Source organism: Globicephala melas, chromosome 1 (assembly GCF_963455315.2).
Source record: "Globicephala melas chromosome 1, mGloMel1.2, whole genome shotgun sequence".
Lineage (NCBI taxonomy): Eukaryota > Metazoa > Chordata > Mammalia > Artiodactyla > Delphinidae > Globicephala > Globicephala melas.
In genome coordinates, this window is record NC_083314.1 from 167,195,779 (window position 1) to 167,217,185 (window position 21,407).

Here is a 21,407-nt window from a genome sequence, read left to right on the forward strand (position 1 = left end):
TGAAGCCCGTGCGCCTAGAGCCCATGCTCCCTAACAAGAGAAGCCACCACGGTGAGAAGCCCGCGCACCACAATGAAGAGTAGCCCCCTCTCACCACAACTAGAGAAAGCCCGCACGCAGCAACGGAGACCCAATGCAGCCAAAAATTAATTAATTAATTAATTAAAAAAAATTAAACCTGGCCCTTGGAAGAGTGGGCTTATAATCCTGCGAGCCAAAGCAGAACAGAGGCTGAGGACAGCACTGAAGTAGTAGTATCTTTTTTTTCCTTTTTGGTATTCCAAAAATGCAAACCCAACCCTAAAAACATCTCACCAAACTACAGAAACGTTCTGAAAGAACAATGCTTTAAATTTAAAACTCACAGTCTCATAAAGCAAGCTTTAGGAGCACACTTAGTTCACTAACTGAAACTTAGGACCTTCTTTCCAAACTTCTGTTTATTTTCACTCTGAAACTGCAACCGATTTTAAACAGGGCTCCACGTGCCCTGAACTCAGCATGGAGCCAGAACCAGGGAGGTTTCTCTTCCAGGGCATCATCTTTTCACTTCAAACCTCTTTTACATCATTTCTTCTCATCTCCATGCTCTCCACCCCCACCTCTACCCTCCAGCATTACCCTCTCTTCCCTACCCCCAAGTCTTTTTCTCCAATGTTATTTTATTCCACCACGTGAGAAGAAACTAGCATTATCTTTGCTTGAACACTGTTTATTAATTTGCCTGTCAAACATTCTATAGAGCCGTTTACATCTTACTATAGAAACCTCCTGGGTACATATTGACAGCTCAGCAAGTATTTACACAAAGCTCTGAAACACTTGGCTCCTTCAGAGAGAAGAAGCTGCTGTGTCAAGCAAAGAATTATCAAACACCTTTCCCTCTACCTTTTTCCCTCTTTCATAAAGGGAAGCTTCCTTCTAGCACACCTCTAAGATGCCTAAATTACACTTTTTAACTACTAAACCAGGAGGAGAAAAATTGGAAATTCTGGTATACTGGAGAACAGCCGAATGAACAGCATTTCCAGGACCAACTACAAACCACACAACATAGTTTTAAAAAAACAACAGGGGTATGAGAAATGGCAATACACCTATGAAGCTGACCCTGAGACGCTTAGCTTTTCCTGTTCCTGTTCCAATCTCAGGAACTTTTGCTCCTCTCTCAGCAAAACTTACAGGGCAAGTTCAGGCACTCAGATTACAACCAACTGCCCAAACCAGACCCAGACCTGCCCAAACACCAGAAGAGTCTGGAGAGCTTAATACTACCTCTCCCCACCTTCCTATCCACCCCCAACCAAAGAAACAGTGTTAATGCTGAATTTATGAATATCCACTCCTCACCCCCTCCCTAATCTACCCAAAATCCCCTCATGGAGATTCTGAAGGAACTATTTTTCAAGTCTTGCTCTAATGAACTCTAATTTTTCAATTACTGTTTAGTGTATTAATACCACCAGCCAGGTGGAATGACTAATGACAACCAGATTAACAGTCTCAAAGCAAAACAATCTGGTAGGGCTTTTTCTGTGAAGGGCCACAGACCACAGTGGCACCCAACTATTTAGAGCTTGTTCCTGTAAGTCCTCAAGAGAAAACAGACTTGAATTCCTTGAGCCCAGGGAAAGAAAGATGGTCTCAGGATCCCTGTTGAAAAAGGTACAGGAAGAAGCTGCCCTCCTAACAAGCCAGGTATGGAAGCACAGACAGATGTGTAGCATCAGAGAAGGTTATGCAGTTCACCAGCTTCGCTTTACCAGCGAAGAGAAAATGAAACAGAGAAGGCAAATGCCCTGCCCAAAGTCACACAGCTTAATCCAGAGCTGCATGTGGAACCAAAGCTCCTCTTCCTTCTGAGTCCTGCACTCTTTACTGCTCACTACTATACCACACACAACTCGATGCACATCAGTAATGATAATGACCAATCTAAACAGGGAAAAACCCAGAAATGAAAGCCAAGGGAATCAGGACTCCATTTCAGAGACCAAGGTATCATCCCATCTCACTGGCAGGAAAGAACTATTTAGTGCCAATTTATTTTGAATGCCATATTTTAGCCATATTTGCATGCTTCAGTTGCTTCTAGAATTTTGGGATTTGAAGCCAATCAATACAAACTTTTGGGGGATGGGAATGGGAAAAGACCCTGACCATTACTTTGTTAGCTTATTTCCACGTTTTAAAAAAGGTTCACTGGGCTTCCCTGGTGGCGCAGTGGCTGAGAGTCCGCCTGCCTATGCAGAGGACACGGGTTCGTGCCCCGGTCTGGGAAGATCCCACATGCCGCGGAGCGGCTGGGCCCGTGAGCCATGGCCGCTGAGCCTGCGCGTCTGGAGCCTGTGCTCCGCAACGGGAGAGGCCACAGCAGTGAGAGGCCCGCGTACCGCCAAAAAAAAAAAAAAAAAAAAAGGTTCACTGGGACTTCCCTGGGGCGCAGTGGTTAAGAATCTGCCTGCCGATGCAGGAGACATAGCTTCAATCCCTGGTCCAGGAAGATCCCACATGCCATGGGGCAACCAAGCCTGTGAGCCAGAACTACCGAGCCTGCGCTCTAGAGCCCGCGTGCTGCAACTACTGAAGCCCGAGCACCTAGAGCGTGTGCTCCACAGCAAGAGAAGCCACTGAAATGAGAAGCTCACACACTGCAAGGAAGTGTAGCCCCTGCTTGCCGCAACTAGAGAAAGCCCGTACGCAGACCAACGCAGCCATAAATGTATACATACATACATACATACAATAAGGTTCGCTAACTTTGCAAAAGAGTGACTGTAGACTTCACACCCTACAGGAGTCAATCTAACATATGAATATTTAATGCAATCCAAATCATCTTGTTAGAGCAGGTGCCACTTGTCATGGTTACTCTGTGCCACACACAAGGGAAGGAACCTTAAAAAATCCCCACAGGGCCCAATACAAAGAAGCCAGCCTTGGTCCTGACTGCTTTCTCTCTTCTCTCACCATCATCCCAACCTTCATCAGCCCAGTTCTCTCATGGAAAGCAGAGAAACATGAAGCCCTCACAACTAAGTGCCGTCTCAGTGTGGTTTTCCTGATCCCTCCTACTTGAGAGAGCTCCAAGAGTCCTGTGTTTCAGCCAGCCCAGAATTTCTGCCAGTAGGCATTCCCATAAGCCCAGGATTCCTGTATTTGTTTCCCAGGAGTCGGAAATATCATTTGATATTTCCATAGCAGGAACTAACAGCCAAGCTTCTACAATCAAATCCACCTTGATCCTGGACTACATATTCTATTGGATTTTTTACTTTGATGAGCGTAGTCTACCAGCTCAAGGTACTACAGCTAAAAAAAAAAAGCTTTACACGAGGTTCAAGAACATAGGTGACTGAAAAGTATTTCATCAGTAGCAGGATTCAACACTACTTATGGAAAGGCATAAAGGAAAAGTTTGTTTGATGGGATCCAACCAGCTCCTGTGAAAAAGACAGAGCCACAATACACACACATACCTAATCTTTACTCCATAAAGATTCAGAGTCAAATGAACATTACCACCTTAACTCTGTTAATCAAGTCCCTGCAAAAAACTTTTTTTTAACATCTTTATTACAGTATAATTGCTTTACAATGGTGTGTTAGTTTCTGCCTTATAACAAAGTGAAACACTTGCAAAAAACTCTTAATTCAAGACGGAGTTAGGGAAAGAAGAGAACAAACCAAGATCTTATTATTTAAGAATGCTTAAGAATAGGCATCATGGTCTGACAAGTAGTTTATCCTTAAGTAGCAAAAAGGAATTCAGAACGAAATCTACCCACCTACAACCTTCATCTAGATGACACACCTGAAACAACCCACAAAACTGGAAGTTGCACTGTCTCTTCTACAAGTGAATGCTCACCAGCCCATGCTCTGGGTCTCAGGAGAACAGGCAACTGAACTGAAATCCGACAGAAATCTATGTTGTGTGAAGTGCTAGGCCTGTTAATGTTAAAAGGGAATAAGAAAATTCACACAAAGGCAGCACAGACAAGCTTCCAAACAGGGACTGTATCTACTTTCCTACCATTTATCCAGAACAGAACATAGTGCCTAGTACACAGAAAGTGCTCAAATATTTGTTTAATGACTGAAAAACAGAAATTACTATACGGCAAAAATTGGTTTTACCAAAAAAAAAAAAAAGAATTTGCTTGAATATCCCCAAGCTGAAAGAATTCAAATTAATTTTTGTTTTTAAATGAGCCTTGACTTACCCCAAATTATTTCATCTAACGGTTTAAGAATAGTAAATTACTTAGCCTCCTTTCCCCCTCACCCCCAAAAGGGAAAAAATGAGGGGAAAGAGATAAACTACAGAATGACCCAGAGAGAAGATGTTCTAAGACAAAATTTCTCCTCCAGACACTAGGAATCTAATTTAAAATTCCCCTATTTCTTGCCCAGATGTAGAACATCATGGAAGACACGGAGTCAAGGCACAGACCTCTAAACCTGCTACCTGACATAAATATTTTCAAAATTCCCAGCTCAACGTAAGGGTAGAAAAGCAGTTCTAAGATGGGGAGGGAATACATCTAATTAGGCCGCCGAAGTGAACAAAATGTGAACAAAATCTCATAGGACAAAGGTACAACTGGGTACTGCTGGGAGAGGGGCAGACATGAAGGAAGACTTTTTTCTGCTTTGAAAAGATAGATGACTCCAAAGAATACCCAATATTCGTGGCCAAAGCACTGAAGACAGAACATGATGAAGAGGAAGAGCAAAATAAAACAGAATACATAAAAACACACCTAAAAGTTGTAATTTCTAAGCAAGTCTTAAGTATCATTGTAGGTCATATCTTTGTTATCTTGGAAGACAGAAATAAATGGAACTTAAAATGCAAAGAAAAAAACTGGTTGACCTCTATTTCAAAGCTGTAAAATGAATGATGACAAAATAGAAAACTAGGCTTTTTGATATTTCCAGGAACAAATGATAAATTTCACCAACCAAGCCTTTAAGAAACAGCCCCTCTCAAGATCAAAAAAGATGTCCTTCCCTTTAAATTGATCTGCTCTCCCCAAGTTCAATTAACAAAAGAAAGTGTTAACATGTAAACAAATAATGAGGCCAGCCTTCCTTAAAACAGAACACCTAAATATGAAATTCTCTTTCAGAAAGCTTTCAGTTCTCAAAGTTTTTTCCTACCCCCTCTGATAAAGATCCCACATTTGCCACTCAATAAAAAGGTCAGTAAAATAATTTCAGTTCTGCAAAGCGAACAGGGTCAAAATTACTCAAGACAAACGCATCTTCAGAGCCATCAAAGAAGTCATTTATACCATCAGGAAAGTCACAAAACCAAAACAAACAGCAAACCCATTGTAGAGAAAAACTCAGCTACTGTTCTGACAACACAGAATCTATTTCAGTCTGCATAAAACATAACAAGCAAAATAAATCCAAGGTACAAGCAAAATGCCACTGCCTCCTCTTTTGTTTCGGGCACAATGTAACAAGGGCAGCCTGTCTGGGACTCTGCTCCTGCTGATACAGTATTGCTGCTTAAACCTCCCTCCTCAAGGTCACAGCCAATTTCAGCTCTGGAATAAAAGGCAGATAGTGGCAGCGATGGTTTGGGTTATCACTGGCAGAAAAGCAGAGTGTAAAAGTTTATGAGCTCATCAGGATTGTTGTACCATTACATCAGAGGCAATTATAAATGGCCAAGAGCAGGAGATGGGGAGCCAATCAGATCACAGATAGGATGTCAACCTAAGACCAACTGTCTCCTGGCTTTGACAGAAGGATTTTACCTCCATAATTCAAATCCCAAACCAAAGCAATCTGCACTTACTACTCCAATCACTCAGCTGTTTACCAGCACTTCCAGGGAGAAGCCCAGGCCACTGGGCCGACGGAGACTAAGACAGGAGACGGCCCGGGCTGCCCTGGGTGGACCGCAGCCGGCCTCTAGCTGCTCCCAAGCAGGCCCCTGCCCTCCCTCGAGGTCCCCCCGAGCCCGAGGGGCCCCTCCTTGGAAACACAGATGGGGACCGGCCTAGAAGAAGGTGGGCGGTGGGGGGAGGAGCAGAGAGGAGCGGCAGGTGAGCAAATAACTGTTCACTCAACTCCAGACCTCCTAGCACTGCCTATACCCCTAACCTGACCTCCCAGCACCCCGTCACCCCGGGCCGGGCCCTTTCCCGCACACTCTGCTTCGCACCCCCTGGAAGACTCCCAGAGCTGGAAGGGACCAGGGTAGAGGGAGAAGGGGAGCAGACACCTCAGGGAAAGCCCCACACAAAGGCTGAAAGAGGGAAAGAGAGTAAGGCAGACAGGCAGCCATTTTAAGAGGGAAGAGCGAGACAATGGCAGCTCCCCAGCAGTGGGGGCCCCGGACTGGGGGTAGCCCACGGCTGTGGCCTGCTCCCCGCCGCCGCCCCCCACTCCCAGGACCCCGCTCGCCCCAGCCCCCTCCCCACTCAGCCGTGTACCTGCGGGGTCCGGGCGAGCGGCTGACCCCCGCCGCCGCTGCTCCCGGGGCTCATGGGCGCGTGGTGGCTCCTTTGTTGGGCTCCTCCCGAGGCGGCCGCCGCCGCCGCCGCCGCAGCAGCAGCCGCCCCCCAGCACTGCGAGGCCATGTCCGCCGGGCCCTTGCCGGCGCCCCCGTCCTGGGGCCCGCCGCCGTAGTCGCCCCCGGGGTAGCCCTGGTAGCCCCGGGCCGAGCTGGGCGACGTGAGCAGTTGGTTGAGGGTGGGGGTGGCGGTGGGCTGAGGGGTTCCCCCTCCGGCCGCTGTGGGGCCGCCTCCCCCCATGGCCCCGAAGCGCTGCTGAGCGAAGGACGAAGACGACGAGGAGGCGGAGGCGCTGGAGGAGGGAGGCGGCTTGGAGCCGGTGGCCGCCGCCGCGCCGGACCCCGGAGTGCCACCTCTCGGGGAGCTCAGCGCGTAGGCCTGGGGGGGCGGGGGGTAGGCGCTGCGGTTGGGGTAGTAGGAGTTGTACTGGTGGTTGGGGAAGCCGTGGTCGTGCGAGTTCTGCTGGGGCCCCGCGTAGGGCTCCAGGCCCCCGCCGCCGCCGCCGCTCTGCAGCGCTGCCAGGCCAGGGCTTTGTTGTCCGCCATGTTGTTGGTGGAAGACGGCGGCCGCCGCGGCGGCGACGGCAGACGGGCTCCGGCCGTAGGGTTGCCCGAAGCCGTAGGCTGGGGGCGGCAAGGCGGCCGCGGCTGAGTGAGGAGGCGCCCCCACCCCGTCGCTGCTGCCGCCACCACCGCCGCCGGGCGGCTCCGTGAGGTTATTGTTCAGGGCGGGCCTAGGGCCCGCGTTCCCGTTCGAGTTCTTCAGGTCCGGCTCCGCGCCGGGCCCGCCACCGCCGCCGGCTCCGCCGCCGCCGCCACCCCCATTGCTCTCAGCCCCGTCCTGCAGCTCTTTTCCCAGTGGCTGCGGCGGCCCCACGGCGGGGCCCTCGCTTTCCTGCCCGGCGGCTGCCTTCATTTCCCCGCGCTCGGCCGCTACCGCCGCCGCCTCGCCCCCCGCCTCCTCCCGCTGCTGCTGCTCCGCTTTCTTCAGCTCCGAGGGCGGCGGCGGCGGGTTGCCCAGGCTGCTGGCGGCGGCGGGGGCGACCTGCGCGGCCATGATCCCCGCTGTCTCGTCCGCGGAGAGACCCGGCCCTGTCTTCGTCTTCTTTCCCCCTCCCACCCCGCCCCGGGGCCGAATCCCCCGGGCTGCCCTCCCCACTCGCCCGGGCGGGCCTCGCGGGGCTCCGCTGCTGCGCTGCGCTCGCTCGCTCCTCTCCCCCCCGCCCCGCCGGCTCAGGCTCCGGGCTGGCGGCGGCGGAGGAGGAGGAGGCGGCGGCGGCCGAGGCGCCGGCGGCTCAGCTGCTCCCGGCTCTGTAGGCTCGGGACCCGGCTCTCCCGGCTCATTCCCCCCAAGCCCTTGCCTGGGAATGAGGGGGGCGGTGGAGGCTCCGCTCCCCAGGGCCTGGCCCCGCTGTGACTCTCCGCTTTCTGCTGCCGGAGAAAGGAGGAGGGAGGGAGGGAGGCAGGCGAGGGGGAGGGGGCGGGGAGGGAGGGAGGGAGGGAGGGAGGGAGCGGGGGGAGGGGGACCCGGGACGGGCGGGCTGGAGGGCGCGCGGCAGCAGCCCAGGCGCCGGGAGGTAGAGTCGGAGCGTAGGCCGGGCCGGGCGCCCTGCCTCCCCTCCCCGGCCGCGGCGCGGGCTGAGGTTGCTGCGCGGCAGCGGGCGAGCGGGCGGGCGGGCGGCCGGACTGAGCGGCTAGAGCGCCCCACTCTCCTCCGAGTCCCCCTCACTCCGACACGAGGCTCAGCACTGCCATTTTACCCAGCGCCGTCGCGGCCGCCTGGCAAACCCGGAGCGGAGCGCGGAGCGGGCGCAGGCCGTGGAACGGACTCGCTCCCGTCCCTTCACAAAGGAGGAGGGGAGAGAACCAGCCGCGGCGGCGGCAGGCCCTCTGCCGCTTTCGCTCGGCAGCGCCGCCGCCGAAGGCTTCGGGGAAAACCCGGCCCGGAACTCGCGCCTCTCCGGAGCCTGCGCCGCCTCCCTCCTGGCGTTCCTACCCAGGTCGGTCCCCTCCAGGCCGCGCGTAGGGGAGCGGGCAACCGTGAAGTTTACTTGGGGCTGCAAAATTGGCCGGAGCCCGAGACCGCGGCCGCCTCGGCCCAGGCCTGACCCCCTGGCAGCGGGCCTGGTCTCTTGGCTGCTACTTAGCATCTCTACAGCACTTTTCTTCTTCAAAACCTTTTACAAACCCGCTCCAAAGAACCAGCTGAGCCTTACAGTTTATCCCCTTTGCAAGCTGCATGGAATGACAGATCATTGTTTTAGACTTTCCGTTTTCCCACTCCTCTGCCCTCATTAGCCAGTCCTCACAAGGCCCTGGGGGCATGAGGGCTATTATCTCCATTTTACAGAATCAAGACAGAGTGTAGGGGACTGCCCTGTCACTTAAAGTCAGAGCAGAGGAGGGTGGCTTTAAAAAGCAGAGTCCCCACAGCTGCCCCTAACTACTTAGCATTAAAAACAAACAAAAAACAGTGGTCACGGGCTTCCCTGGTGGCACAGTGGTTAAGAATCCGCCTGCCAATGCAGGGGACACAGGTTTGAGCCCTGACCAGGCAAGATCCCACATGCCGCGGAGCAGCTACACCCGTGAGCCACAACTACTGAAGCCCGCGTGCCTAGAACCCGTGCTCCACAACAGGAGAAGCCACAGCAATGAGAAGCCCGCGCACTGCAACGAAGAGTACCACTCACGGCAACTAGAGAAAGCCCGTGCTCAGCAACGAAGATCCAATGCAGACAAAAATTTTTAAATTAATTAATTTAAAAAAAAAAAACAGTGGTCAAGTTGTGCCATATTCAACAATGTGATCAGAATGGGTTTGAGATCAAAGCTGGTCATCTCAACACTGACTTAAAATAGTCACCACTGAAGCTACTTTGAGGGCATATGACAGCCTTCTAGCGGGAGAACACAAGCCCCACCTTTGCCCACAATGACCAAGAGCCCCAGTCTCCAAAGGCAGTACCTGTAAAACTGTAAACAGATCACAGAAGAGGCTTCAGGGACTGGAGGAACCTAAGTGTTCAAAGAAACCACTGCAGAAGAGGGATGACCAAATGGAGGAAACTATTTTCGCCTTAAAGAGAGAAAAGGTGCAGTCTAAGAGGTCACTTAGAAAACAGATGCAACCCAAATTTGTTTTCTGTCCTACACTGTAAAGAATCATCAAAGTTTACCATTATATTCTAAGAGATGCTGATTGAGCTGCAGGCATACATAGAAAATTCTAGATCCACAGGCCCCACCGAATCCCAGCAGCAGCCTTTTCCTCCTCTGGCTGACTTGGAATGCTCTGACATGACAGGCTACAAAAGCCAGAGGGGATTCCAGCTCCTCACCAAGCCCAAGGCTGCCTTGGGAGAGGCCAAGCCAGCTAGTCACTAGACACCAGAGCCTTTTTCCCCCTTAGATTCTGTAAATGGAGACTTCATGGCCACAGAACCATTACCTTAGAACTTCCAGATTCTGCAGGCCCCTGGAGTTTTGGCCATGCCACTGGTCACTGTGAATAATTCCGAAAACCTGAACTCATTCTTACCCCCAAGAAAACCTAAGAGCATCTTACACTAAAAAAGCAAAAACTTCCTACTGGTGTTTTCTTTCCCCCCAAGCCAAGAACCAAACCGGCCTACCAGGATCTGACTGCCTGGAATGGACCAGTGCCCTCCTTTCACTCACAGTCCTCAGGGGCAACAACTCGCCCGGTGCATTAGGTCCTAGAAACCAGATTATAGGCTGCCTCTTAAATGGACTTGGCTATTTAATCAACTGCCTCTGAGCTGGCAAACAGTCCTGAGTCCTGCACACAAATGAGGAATTTTTTACATGCAATTACCCTGCCATTTCCCTCAGAGGTGGAGTATAATGAGAAACCTGGAGCCCAGTGACAATCTGGAAGCCAGAATGAATTTGTCTCCAGAGGAAGCCCTCATCCCCTTTCTTCAATGGCTGTGAAATTTGGAAAGTGCCAAAATCCCTGTCCGACACGTGGGCAGGCTGTTTTGAAAACAGCCACCATTTTTGTCTAGCAATAAAGTGCGCAAAAAATCTCTCCACCTGGGTTGGAGGAGGTAGTAATGTCGGATTTCTCCTTTCCCACTTTTTTTTTTTTTAATCTCAAATCCTTTAGGGTCCTCTTCCACCCCTACCCTTACAGCCCCACATCACTATCCCGAGTTGACGGGAACTTTCTTAGAAACTGGCCCATCAGCTTTCCCTAGGGGTAATGGCTGCGGGAAAGGGGGGAGGGGAGGAACAGGGCACGTGGCCGGCCCAAGCTCCGAGACCCGGGTTTGGGGCTGTGGGTCCTCCCGCTGGTGGAGTTTTCTCCCCCACGGCCCCTGCCTTTTAACCCCACACCTAGGCAGCTCAGGAATCCCGGCGCCGATTGGAGAACTAGGACTAGGACAGCGCTACCCGCACGAAATCTCCTTTGCCACCAACAGCCTGATGGCAAATATGGACTGTATCGTTGACATGGAAACCGGACTAAAGTCTCGCTCGCTCCGTCACAAGAGAGTTCTTATCGCCGTCCCCTACCGCACGGCACCTGGCAAACGTGGACTGGATCTCCGGCCCGGAGGATCAGGCGGAGTTTTCTGCTCGTAGCATTAACTCCCGCGGCTGCCGCAGCCAAGGAAGGGGGCAGGGCTGCCAGGACAAACCGACTGAAAATGGCAGAAAATGTGCTCTCATTTTATCTGGCTACACAGTGTGCATGGATTGGGCCCGAGAGTAAGGGAACAGCCTATTAAAATCCACGCAGTCAACTGCAAAATGTGGAACCGAGGCCTGGAGGGTTTGCTAAGAGAGGGAAACGTTTGCAGGGAGGACAGCACTTCCTCTCTGGCAATTTGCTTCCCAAGTGTCCGAAATACAAAATTCAACAAACAAACAAAAGATCGGGCCCGGCTCCTTCCTTTCCCCACTCTTTTTGAAGGAAGACGTTTAAGCCCAGGGACCCAAGTGAAGGTTTGCCTCGGTTCTGAACTAAGGCGCGGCGAAATAGGTGGAGCGCCGGCTCGTAGCCTCACACGCGTCCCCGCCGCGCCGAAGCAAGCAGATACCCAGCGGAGCTCTCCCGAGTGCGAACTGGAGCTGCGAGTTTGAGCAAAAGGGCAACTATGTCAGTTGACGGAAGCCAGAAGCAGAGCTCAAAGCCTGGCGTGGATTTCCGTCTGGAGCTGTCTGTTTCTTAAAGTTTGTAACTCCGTGTTCTGAAACAGCCCCAGCGGAGGCTTTGGGAGCAGTGTGAAAGTGTAGCAGTACCATCTGACAGCGAGCTGCAAAACTTTGGACTGCATATTAAGCGAGGAAAGTGGATTGAAGCAAGAGTCAAGGCAATTCATTACATTACCGGCTTCCAGGCGGGAGCTGTAAGATACGAACTGGATCGCCACGGAGAAAAATGGAATGGAGTCCGAATGGCGCTCAACAGCCCTGGTAAAATTGCGCTTGCCCAGCACCTAGAATTCCAAAGGAGCAACCCCAGAGGTATCAAGCATGGTGGGCGCTCAACAACTCCTTGTCTAGATCCTTCTTCCATTCATCTCAGAGTTTTAAAATAAACAATTTGAAGGAACTTACATTTCAGAATAATAAGGAACACATTTTGAGAAATGTTAATTTCTGAATGAGGCTTTTTTTTTTCTTCACCAAAAGAGTAGCTCTGCAAAAAAACCCTTAGGTATAAGTCAACTTGCTTTTTTTGTACCAATATAAAATAAGAATTACCCTCACCATCACCTACCCCAAAACTGAAATCTAAAATAAAATTAAATAAATAAAGGTCCAGGCTAGTTTGGTTTGTGGTGGGTTTCAAACAAAGCAAGCACCCAGAGTCAATCTAACATGAAGGAAAAAGCACAAGCTCTCTCACACTCTAATATATACATTTTCCGTAACCACTTATCTCATTGGTGAGCTTGTTGACGATTCTTTTGTAGAAGATAGAGTAAAACTATTAATAATATTTTAAAGACAAACAAACCAACCCAGACTCGAGTTTTATAAAACCACTGGGCAGATCAGGAATTTGGGCATTTCTCCTGAGCCTCACTGAAGGTTTGTGTTCACCAACGGACACAAAAATAGTGCAGATATGAAAAACCTACTTACAAAGAAGCTTGAAAGCCACTTTACAGTCCATCAGAAGAGACACGACAATTTTGTGTTTGGTACTTATTACACAAAGCTGTTTTTAGATTTGGAGAGCTAAACACTAACAACACTACCAAGGAAAGATAAGGTCACCAATCTGAATACTGAAGGTATTGCTCAGGAACAGTAAAAGTCTGTTTTCTTTGACTTCCCATATTAAACCAATCCAGGCTGCATTTGTTCTGCTTTATTCTTTAAAACCAATCTAGAAAATTCCACACATGTAAAATGATTGTAGGGGAAATTTTTGAAAGTTGAGAGTAGAGAAGAAAATCAGAAGGAAAATCAAATATTCTAGGTGGGTATTTCTTTCAGCCCTGACTGCATAGAGCTTTCTTACACTGCCATTTTACTGAGATAGGAAAAAAAGTCAGAGAGTGGGGAAGTTTCTCATAGTAACTCTGGAATGGATCTGGAATGGAGTCTTTTGCTCCAACACAAGTCTGTAGAAGAGAGGTGGAAAGAGAAGGAAAAACCCAGTGAGCACTGACAAAATGGAGGGAGGTAGGCATGCAGTCCTGTGAAACAGGATAGGAGCCTAAAACAGCAAGTGTGCAACACAGCCGCCTCAAGAGAATACTCCAGCATGATCATGCCAGGCTTTTTATGTAAGCATCAAGGAAAATCCAAGGGAACTTATTAAGCATAAGGCAGGAAGTGAATGACCCTTAAGGGAAAGCATTCTGACTAGCTTTAATAGAGTGTAAATCCGTCTATCCCTACTGAAAAACGGCTTCTTCCAAAGATAAAAGTGGACCAAATGAAAAAGTCTGCTGCGAGGTACTGTAGTAGTAGTGGTGCGGTACTCCAGTGAAATGCAGAACTTACCAATGACACCAAGGGAAAGCTGCCAGGAAAAATTACAGTGGGTTTTGGCACTTTTCCAAATTATCACTTTCTGCCCTGAAATTTAACAACACTGAAACTGGATTCAGAACCTACCAGAGTGGCTGGGGGTGGGGACAAGCAGTTTGGTTCTAATTGGCCTACCCTTCCAAAGAGACTACTGGAGGCTTGGGTATAAGTGTGTTGTTCTTCCAGTCTTACGGTGGAGGGAGAGAACAGGAGACAAAGGTGAAATAACCTAACACATTTCATCAAACCTACCCAACAGGCCATTTAAAAACAGCACTGAGGGCTTCCCTGGTGACGCAGTGGTTGAGAGTCCGCCTGCCGATGCGGGGGACACGGGTTCGTGCCCCGGTCTGGCAAGATCCCACATGCCGCGGAGCGGCTGGGCCCGTGAGCCATGGCCGCTGAGCCTGAACATCGGAGCCTGTGCTCTGCAACGGGAGAGGCCACAACAGTGAGAGGCCCGCGTACCGCAAAAAAATAAAAAATAAAAATAAATAAAAACATCACTGAAACATACACACACACACATTCCTCTCCACCACAGTGTGTTTTCACTAATAGAGTCCATCTACAAACTATGTTCAAACAAAAGAATACACAATATCACACAACATTAGGTACTATTTTTGTGTCAAACACCAAGATCAGGATATAGAATACACATTTTTAAATGCGGTCCCTTTTGACCTCAGAACAAAGTCCAAGAGCCCATTTAAGTATTTTTTTTCCCATAACCGTCAATCATGGTTACTTAAAAATATGGCACTCTGTCCAGAAAACCCTGGAGTTCATGGCTCACGTCGTTCCACTTTAGCCCAGCTAAAGTTGGAAGTCCAAAGTATCTAGAAAAGAAGGATTCTAGTTGACTCTGTACATACTCTCTGGTTTTTTATGAACTAGCAGCCAGTGTTTCCAAGATGCAATCATAGGAGAATTGAGATACTACATAACCTTCATAAGATATTCTCTAGGAAGATGCTTAGAAGTAAGGAGGTCGCAACCTGATTGGCTACTGAGGATTTTTGTAATCCATTATTAGCACAATTGGTAACTATTACAGAGAGTTTAGGCAGAAACTGTTTTAAAAACTTAACCAAGGGCGCTCAGTCTCCACGTTGAATATTCACCTTTCATGATGAAGCAACTTTATGCACCTGCCCTTCTTCAGCAATCCTTGAGTTGCATGTGCTGTTCTAACCCAATTTCCACCAAAATGAGTCTTCTACTTAGGCTCAGTACTCCTGTGAGCATGTGATTCTTTCAGCTAGAAATTAATAGTATGACTATTGCCAATAAGATCAGTCCAAAGCCATATTTATAAACTTCATTAAGAAACTTGTTCCTTGCTCTAACTATCAACTGGAATACTTATTAATGCTACCCTTGGCAGTAGACATTTCTAAATTCCCACAATAAAATTCACAGGAGAGGCCCGCGTACCGCAAAAAAAAAAAAAAAAATTCATAGGAGAGCCCTGCAGTAGCAATAGTGCTAGGAGTAAATACAGGAGCAAACAGAAGCAGTCATGCTGAGCCATAACCATTCACTGACATCACCTTTTGACTGCCAGTGAGTGATTCATATCCTCAGTGATCTGCTAATTGAAGATTAATTAAATTTAGTCAATTCTTCACCACTGCACACATTGTACTATCTAACCTGGTCTTTCCCTCACCTCTACCTGCTCCCCCCCCACCCCACACCTCTGACATCATGTTTTGGTGTGTGATGCCAAAATATGAGAAATGCTTAACAGGAACAATACAAGAAACATTTTCTTTTTTATTTTTAACTTATTTATCTATTTTTGGCTGCGTTGGGTCTTCGTCGCCGTGCGCGGGCTTTCTCTGGTTGCTGTGAGCGGGAACTACTCTCCGCTGCAGTGCGCAGGCTTCTCATTGCAGTGGCTTCTCTTGTTGTGGAGCACGGGCTCTAGGCGTGTGGGCTTCAGTAGTTATGGCTCACGGGCTCTAGAACGCAGGCTCAGTAGTTGTGGTGCACAGGCTTAGCTGCTCCACAGCATGTGGGATCTTCCCGGACCAGGGATCAAACCCATGTCCCCTGAATTGTCAGGCCATTCTTAACCACTGTGCCACCAGGGAAGCCCTCTATTTTATTTAAAGTTTTTACTTCTAGGGAATTCCCTGGTGGTCCAGTGGTTAGGACTCTTTGCTTCCACTGCAGGGGGCAAAGGTTTTGTCCCTGGTCAGGGAGCTAAGATCCTTCATGCTGCAAGGTGTGGCCTAAATAAATAAATAAGTAAAGTTTTTAGTTCTATACTTTCAACCGCAGAACACACACACACACACCCATGTGTGTGTGTATATATATATATATATATATATACACACATATTTATATATATATAATATATATATATATTTTTTAAAGGGATGAAAAATGCTGGCCAGGACTAGGGTTATACCAAACATACTCTACACTGTCATTTTCCAAACTACATAAAACAGAACAAAAACATAGAGAAGAAGGAATTTACAGGAATGAAGTACTACAAAGACATTGAAAACTCTGTCAGAGATGTTCTTCTTGGGAGTGATTGGGGGTGGAGGATGAAGAAACAGAAGACAAGAGTTAAAGGAGGATAACCTACCTAATATTCAAGGCAAAGAGCCTACAATTTGGTAGTATCTCAATATTTGAGACAAAGGTCCAGGCTTTCATTCTAAGTCAGACTTCCAAAAGGCTATATCCATTTATAGACTGTAATGATCAAGATTTCAGACTTACAAAATCTAATCATATGGACTATGTATGCTCTGAAGCATCAGAGCAGAGGTTCTCCATGAGTCACATGACTGTCCTTTCACTGTGATGCTTTGAAACCAGTCTAGAGGTTTCCACTTTTTGATTTTGGATGTCAATCCTCTCATTCAGTTTACTGTAAATGGAAGGTTCTCTGTCAATTACCCTGCTGTGATGTACAAAATTGTAATATACACTACTTTTGTACCTCCTATAAAGTACAGTGTAGGATGATGTCTAACTAACAGGAAAGATAGGCCTTTTTCCTTCAAAATCGATAAGTTCCTAACTCTCAGGGTGAGATCCCTCATTTTCCAAGAAAGTTGATGAATAAAGAGGAAAGAGGAATAGGGAAAAACTTAAGACATGGCAATTCCCATTCTATGGGACGTTAAAGAGATTTTGGTGAGTACAAAGAAAATAATGGATGTTAAAAGTACTTGAGGGGTGCTTCCCTGGTGGCGCAGTGGTTGAGAGCCCGCCTGCTGATGCAGGGGACACCGGTTCATGCCCCGGTCCGGGAAGATCCCACATGCCGCGGAGAGCCTGGGCCCGTGGGCCATGGCCGCTGAGCCTGCGTGTCCGGAGCCTGTGCTCCGCAATGGGAGAGGCCACAACAGTGAGAGGCCCACGCACTGCAAAAAAAAAAAAAAAAAAGTACTTGAGGGCTTCCCTGGTGGTGGTGCAGTGGTTGGGAATCCGCCTGCCAGTGCAGGGGACACGGGTTCAAGTCCTGGTCCGGGAAGATCCCACATGCTGCGGAACAACTGAGCCCGTGCGCCACAACTACTGAGCCTGCGCTCTGGAGCCTGCGAGCCACAACTACTGAGCCTGTGTGCTGCAGCTAATGAAGCCCACAAGCCTGGAGCCCATGCTCCACAACAAGAGAAGCCACCACAGTGAGAAGCCCACAGTGAGAAGCCCGTGCACCACAATGAAGAGTGGCCCCCACTCGCCGCAACCAGAGAGAGCCCGCACGCAGCAACGAAGACCCAATGCAGCCAAAAATAAATAAATAAATTTAAAATAAATAAATAAATAAAAGTACTTTGAGATCAGTGGCCTAATTATCAAAGATATTATTATTAATATTACTAATGCTCTTACACTCAGGTTATATTTTAGTCATTTTCTCCCCTTGGGGAGAATAGAATTAAGATAACTTCTTTCCTCCTGTTCATCTTCTCCTACTCTCTTTCTGTTTGTGTCACATAGGCTCTCATGATGGGTAATTGTACTTGGACTAAATGGCACAGAAATGTCCACAAGTCACAATCTATGCCACACTGGCTGCTCTCTAAGCTCAGGCTTCTGTACATAACAGTGCTCATGCCAGGGATTCCTGCATAGACCAGAACTCAGTCCTCCTAAGGCAGCTATGTGGAATTATGCGATATTTGTTTTACCTATTTGGCTGACTCTGGGTTTAGAATGGTCATTGGTCTTTATAACAAGAGAAACAACTGTCCACCAAAATGAATAGCTAAGACGCACCAAATGAAATAATGTCCTTAACTGGTCGAATAAGAAAGGAAAGAACAAGCCGACTTAGAGTCCACTCCATTGCAACTCTTCACCAGAATCCTGGTGCTAGATGAGGAAACAGGATACAGCCTTCCAACATTTTGATCCTTGCTGTTGAAGAGAAGAATTGGATCTTTAAGATCAGTGTTTAGGGGGTTTTTCAAAATTAGTGACCTGGGAAGTCCCCAGCCAGCAGCTAGCACTTCCTCACTCCATGAACACGTGACTGTCCCTTTCAGGGGGCTGGTGTTTCCAGTCCAGCCTTTCTGAGGCCCTCATGCAGTAGTGACACAAAACAGAACAGTTAACAGAAGAAATCCTAAATATTCAAAGCTGCACTGAAGACATAGAACCTCTTGTTTCCTTCTTCAAATTTCAAAATATGTCTTCAACACAATTCTCCATAAAACAAAATTTTTGATTTGTTTTTGCATCTCTAAAACCAGTTTTCTATTACAGTGTTTACAAAAGTTAGAGTGATGTTTACCTTAAATTCTAAACATTTACCAGCTGACAGCATTAGAGTCTTCTATAATTTAAAAAACAAATAGAGAAGAAAACAAGTTCTTAAGTCTCCATACTGCTTAGGCCTTCATATAGCTAATGCTGAGTACACAGTGACAGAAAGGTGTTGGCAAGGGGTTAAATTTACAAAAGTGTTAAAAAAATTTTTTTTAAACACAAGAATGATTTAACAAGAAGGAAGAAATGAATTTCACTAATGCTGTATGCCGGGAACTTGCCAGTGACAATTAGTATTTGCTACATATTCTTCCAGAAACTAGGAAAATCAAGGAGATAAAGTCAGCCTAAAAGTCGAAAGACTATAAAAACAAAAGGAAGCAAATACATTGGGCAGCCCCTTGCAAGTCTACAACATTCAGACTGCAGCCCAAGTATAACATGGAGGAACAAGGCACCTGGGTGCTTGCCTAATACTGTAGTCCATGGGCCTCCCAGGTCAGAGCACCACAAGAAGGAAGAAGCAGCAGTCCTCACTCTAGTCCAAGCTGTGTGCCTGTGATGTCTTATCATTTGTGGCAGGAATTCCTCTTCCATGCGGAGCTATTGAGGAGCAGCTCTGTTCCAAAACAGGGTTTTCCGAATTGCCTCTCTCTGTAGGCTTCCCTGAGGGCCAAGCATTAGAAGAACTTGCCTGCTGTACCTGTAAAGGAAAAGGAAAATAGCAGAGGCCCTAAAGTGAAATTGAGTAACTCAGTTTGAAAATTTTTTTAAACAAAAATAAGTCATTGATGTTGAATTATTCCAGCTTAACACTAGAGAATCAGGAAGACCAAAATTCCTTATTAAACATCCTGAACAGGTTTCCCTGGTGGCGCAGTGGTTGAGAATCCGCCTGCCGATGCAGAGGACACAGGTTCGCGCCCCGGTCCGGGAGGATCCCACATGCCGCGGAGCGGCTGGCCCTGTGAGCCATGGCCATTGGGCCTGCGCGTCCGGAACCTGTGCTCTGCAACGGGAGAGGCAACAACAGTGAGAGGCCCGCGTACCGCAAAAAAAAAAAAAAACAAACAAAACAAATCTTGAACTTTTTCTTTGAATCTCTTAATAAAAGAACAAACCCTCCCACAAAAAAGAAAGCAGACATCTACGTATTAAAAAGTATATTCCGTATGGATTTTACTAGAGCTCCAAACAACACCTTCTTTAGGCAGATAAAGAAAAATAATTTTTGAGAATCATCTCCCACACAACCAAAATTTCAAGATTTAGGAGGTTTTAAAGAAAATATGGAGTGATGCGAGATCCAGAGAAGGAAATGTGGTAGCTCTCCCACCTCACACAAATATGATGACAATAATAGTAGTTATCTCAAGAGTGAGTATAATGTGTGTGCCATAGTCTCCAGCACTCCCAAAAATCCGCTGAGATAGGTATTAGTATCTCCATTCTATACACAAAGAAACTGAAACTCAGATAGTCCAAGGCCATGACATTGGTTAATGATAGAGCCAGGATTCAAACCCAGTTCTCTTACAGTTCCAAATCCTGAACTTTTCAATAAAAATGGATAATAAAATACCATAATGTTAGTAATGTACTTTTTCAAGATACCTGTATTAACTGTTGTTAGAAGTATCATATATATGTTGTGCCACTAGCAAGTCAAAATAAAAATATTTACTTGGCATTTTAACTTCAGTACAGAGCTGACATAATACTAATCTCAATCAAAGAACAAATATAATTTCAATGAGTCTCTTAGAGTCTCTCTATTCCAAGTGTAATTCTAGGACCAGCAGCTTCAAGATCACCTAGGAGCTTCTTAGAAATGCACAGTCTTAGGCTCCACTTCAGACCTTCTGAAACAGATTCTGCATTTTGACAAGATCCACAGGTGATCTGTATGCAAATTAAAGTTTAAGAGGCACTGGCTTAGAAATGGGTGATTCCAGGAAAAGGCATGCCTCTCATCCCTATTGAAACCATAGGTATTCAAAGGACCAGGGAGGGAGAGAAGGGTTAAGAATGCACTCACGTTATAACCTTTCCTCTCTGGGTTTAATTAAATATTCGTTTTTTAAAAAGTAACAGCTTTATTGAGGTTTCATTACAATTTCTCCATTAAAGTGCAAAATTCAATGGTTTTTAGCTTATTCAGAGTTAAATTGTTCTAAAATGTTCTAAAATTGATTTTAGAACACAATCAATTTTAGAACATTTCATCAACCTAGAGTGAAACCCTTTAGCAGTCACCCCCTCTTTGTCCCCAGTCTCAAGCCCTAGGCGATCACTCACCTACGTTCTGTCTCTATAGATTTGCTGGACAATAATAAATCTATAGATAATAAATCTATAGATTTGTGCTGGACATTTCACGTAAGCAGAATTGTACAGTACACATCTTTTGTGATTGGCTTCTTTCACTTACCATGTTTTCAAGATTCATCCATGTTGTTCATCAGTCCGTCTTAATCCTTCCTCATAAGTGGCAGTTATTCTTTTAACAGACGTATGGGTGCCAGGCAATGTGACCTCATCACGCATTCCTCCTAGTGGAGCTCCTGGTGCCACTGCTGCCCCAGGAGAAGCCTTTTTCCTTCCATCACTTACTACCCTAATAAGGAGGTCTTTAACAGAGTTCCCCTTTTCCATCTTTTCCCTGGGACTTAGCAGCTCAAGTACAGCTGGCCCTTGGCCAAGTTTCTCTCCACAACACCTGCAGGCACTACCAGTGCTGCCACCTTATGCCCATTTCTTGAAGTAGTGGACACTGGGTCAGGCACTGTCTTCCTCCCCGAGAGCCCAGCTCTTTGCTGTTTCCACAGGACTCAAGGTTGTGACTCATGACAGAGTGTGACCAGGAGAGGTCGAGGGTGTGCCATGTGGCAACGCATGCCTGGCACCTCCAAACAACCAAAAGGCAGAGGAAGAGGCAAATGCAAATGCACTTGGGGCTAAAGGGGGCATGTTTTGCAATCTCTCTTCCTGATTCTTGGCTGTTTCTTCAGCTCCCATTTCTCTTCCTCTCCAGTTCACTTTCATTTCCCTACATTACTCTTCACAGAACAGGGAACCTAAACATCTTTTCCTGTTCATTTCTACC

The 21,407-nt window shown here is 47.4% G+C and overlaps 1 protein-coding gene across 3 annotated transcripts in view; it reads right to left on the minus strand.

Annotated features, from left to right (window-relative positions):
- ARID1A (AT-rich interaction domain 1A) overlaps positions 1-11,105 on the minus strand; it is a 73,615-nt gene extending 62,510 nt beyond the window's left edge. For 2 of the 3 annotated variants that reach the window (XM_030873377.3, XM_030873385.3), the window contains exon 1: positions 6,456-8,021. In XM_030873377.3, coding sequence (XP_030729237.1) covers positions 6,456-7,592 — 1,137 coding nt within the window. In that variant the 5' untranslated portion in view covers positions 7,593-8,021. Of the gene's footprint in view, positions 1-6,455; positions 8,022-11,087 lie in introns of those variants that run through there. The other variant, XM_060309325.2, reaches the window with a different exon arrangement.
- Positions 11,106-21,407: the final 10,302 nt, after the last annotated feature.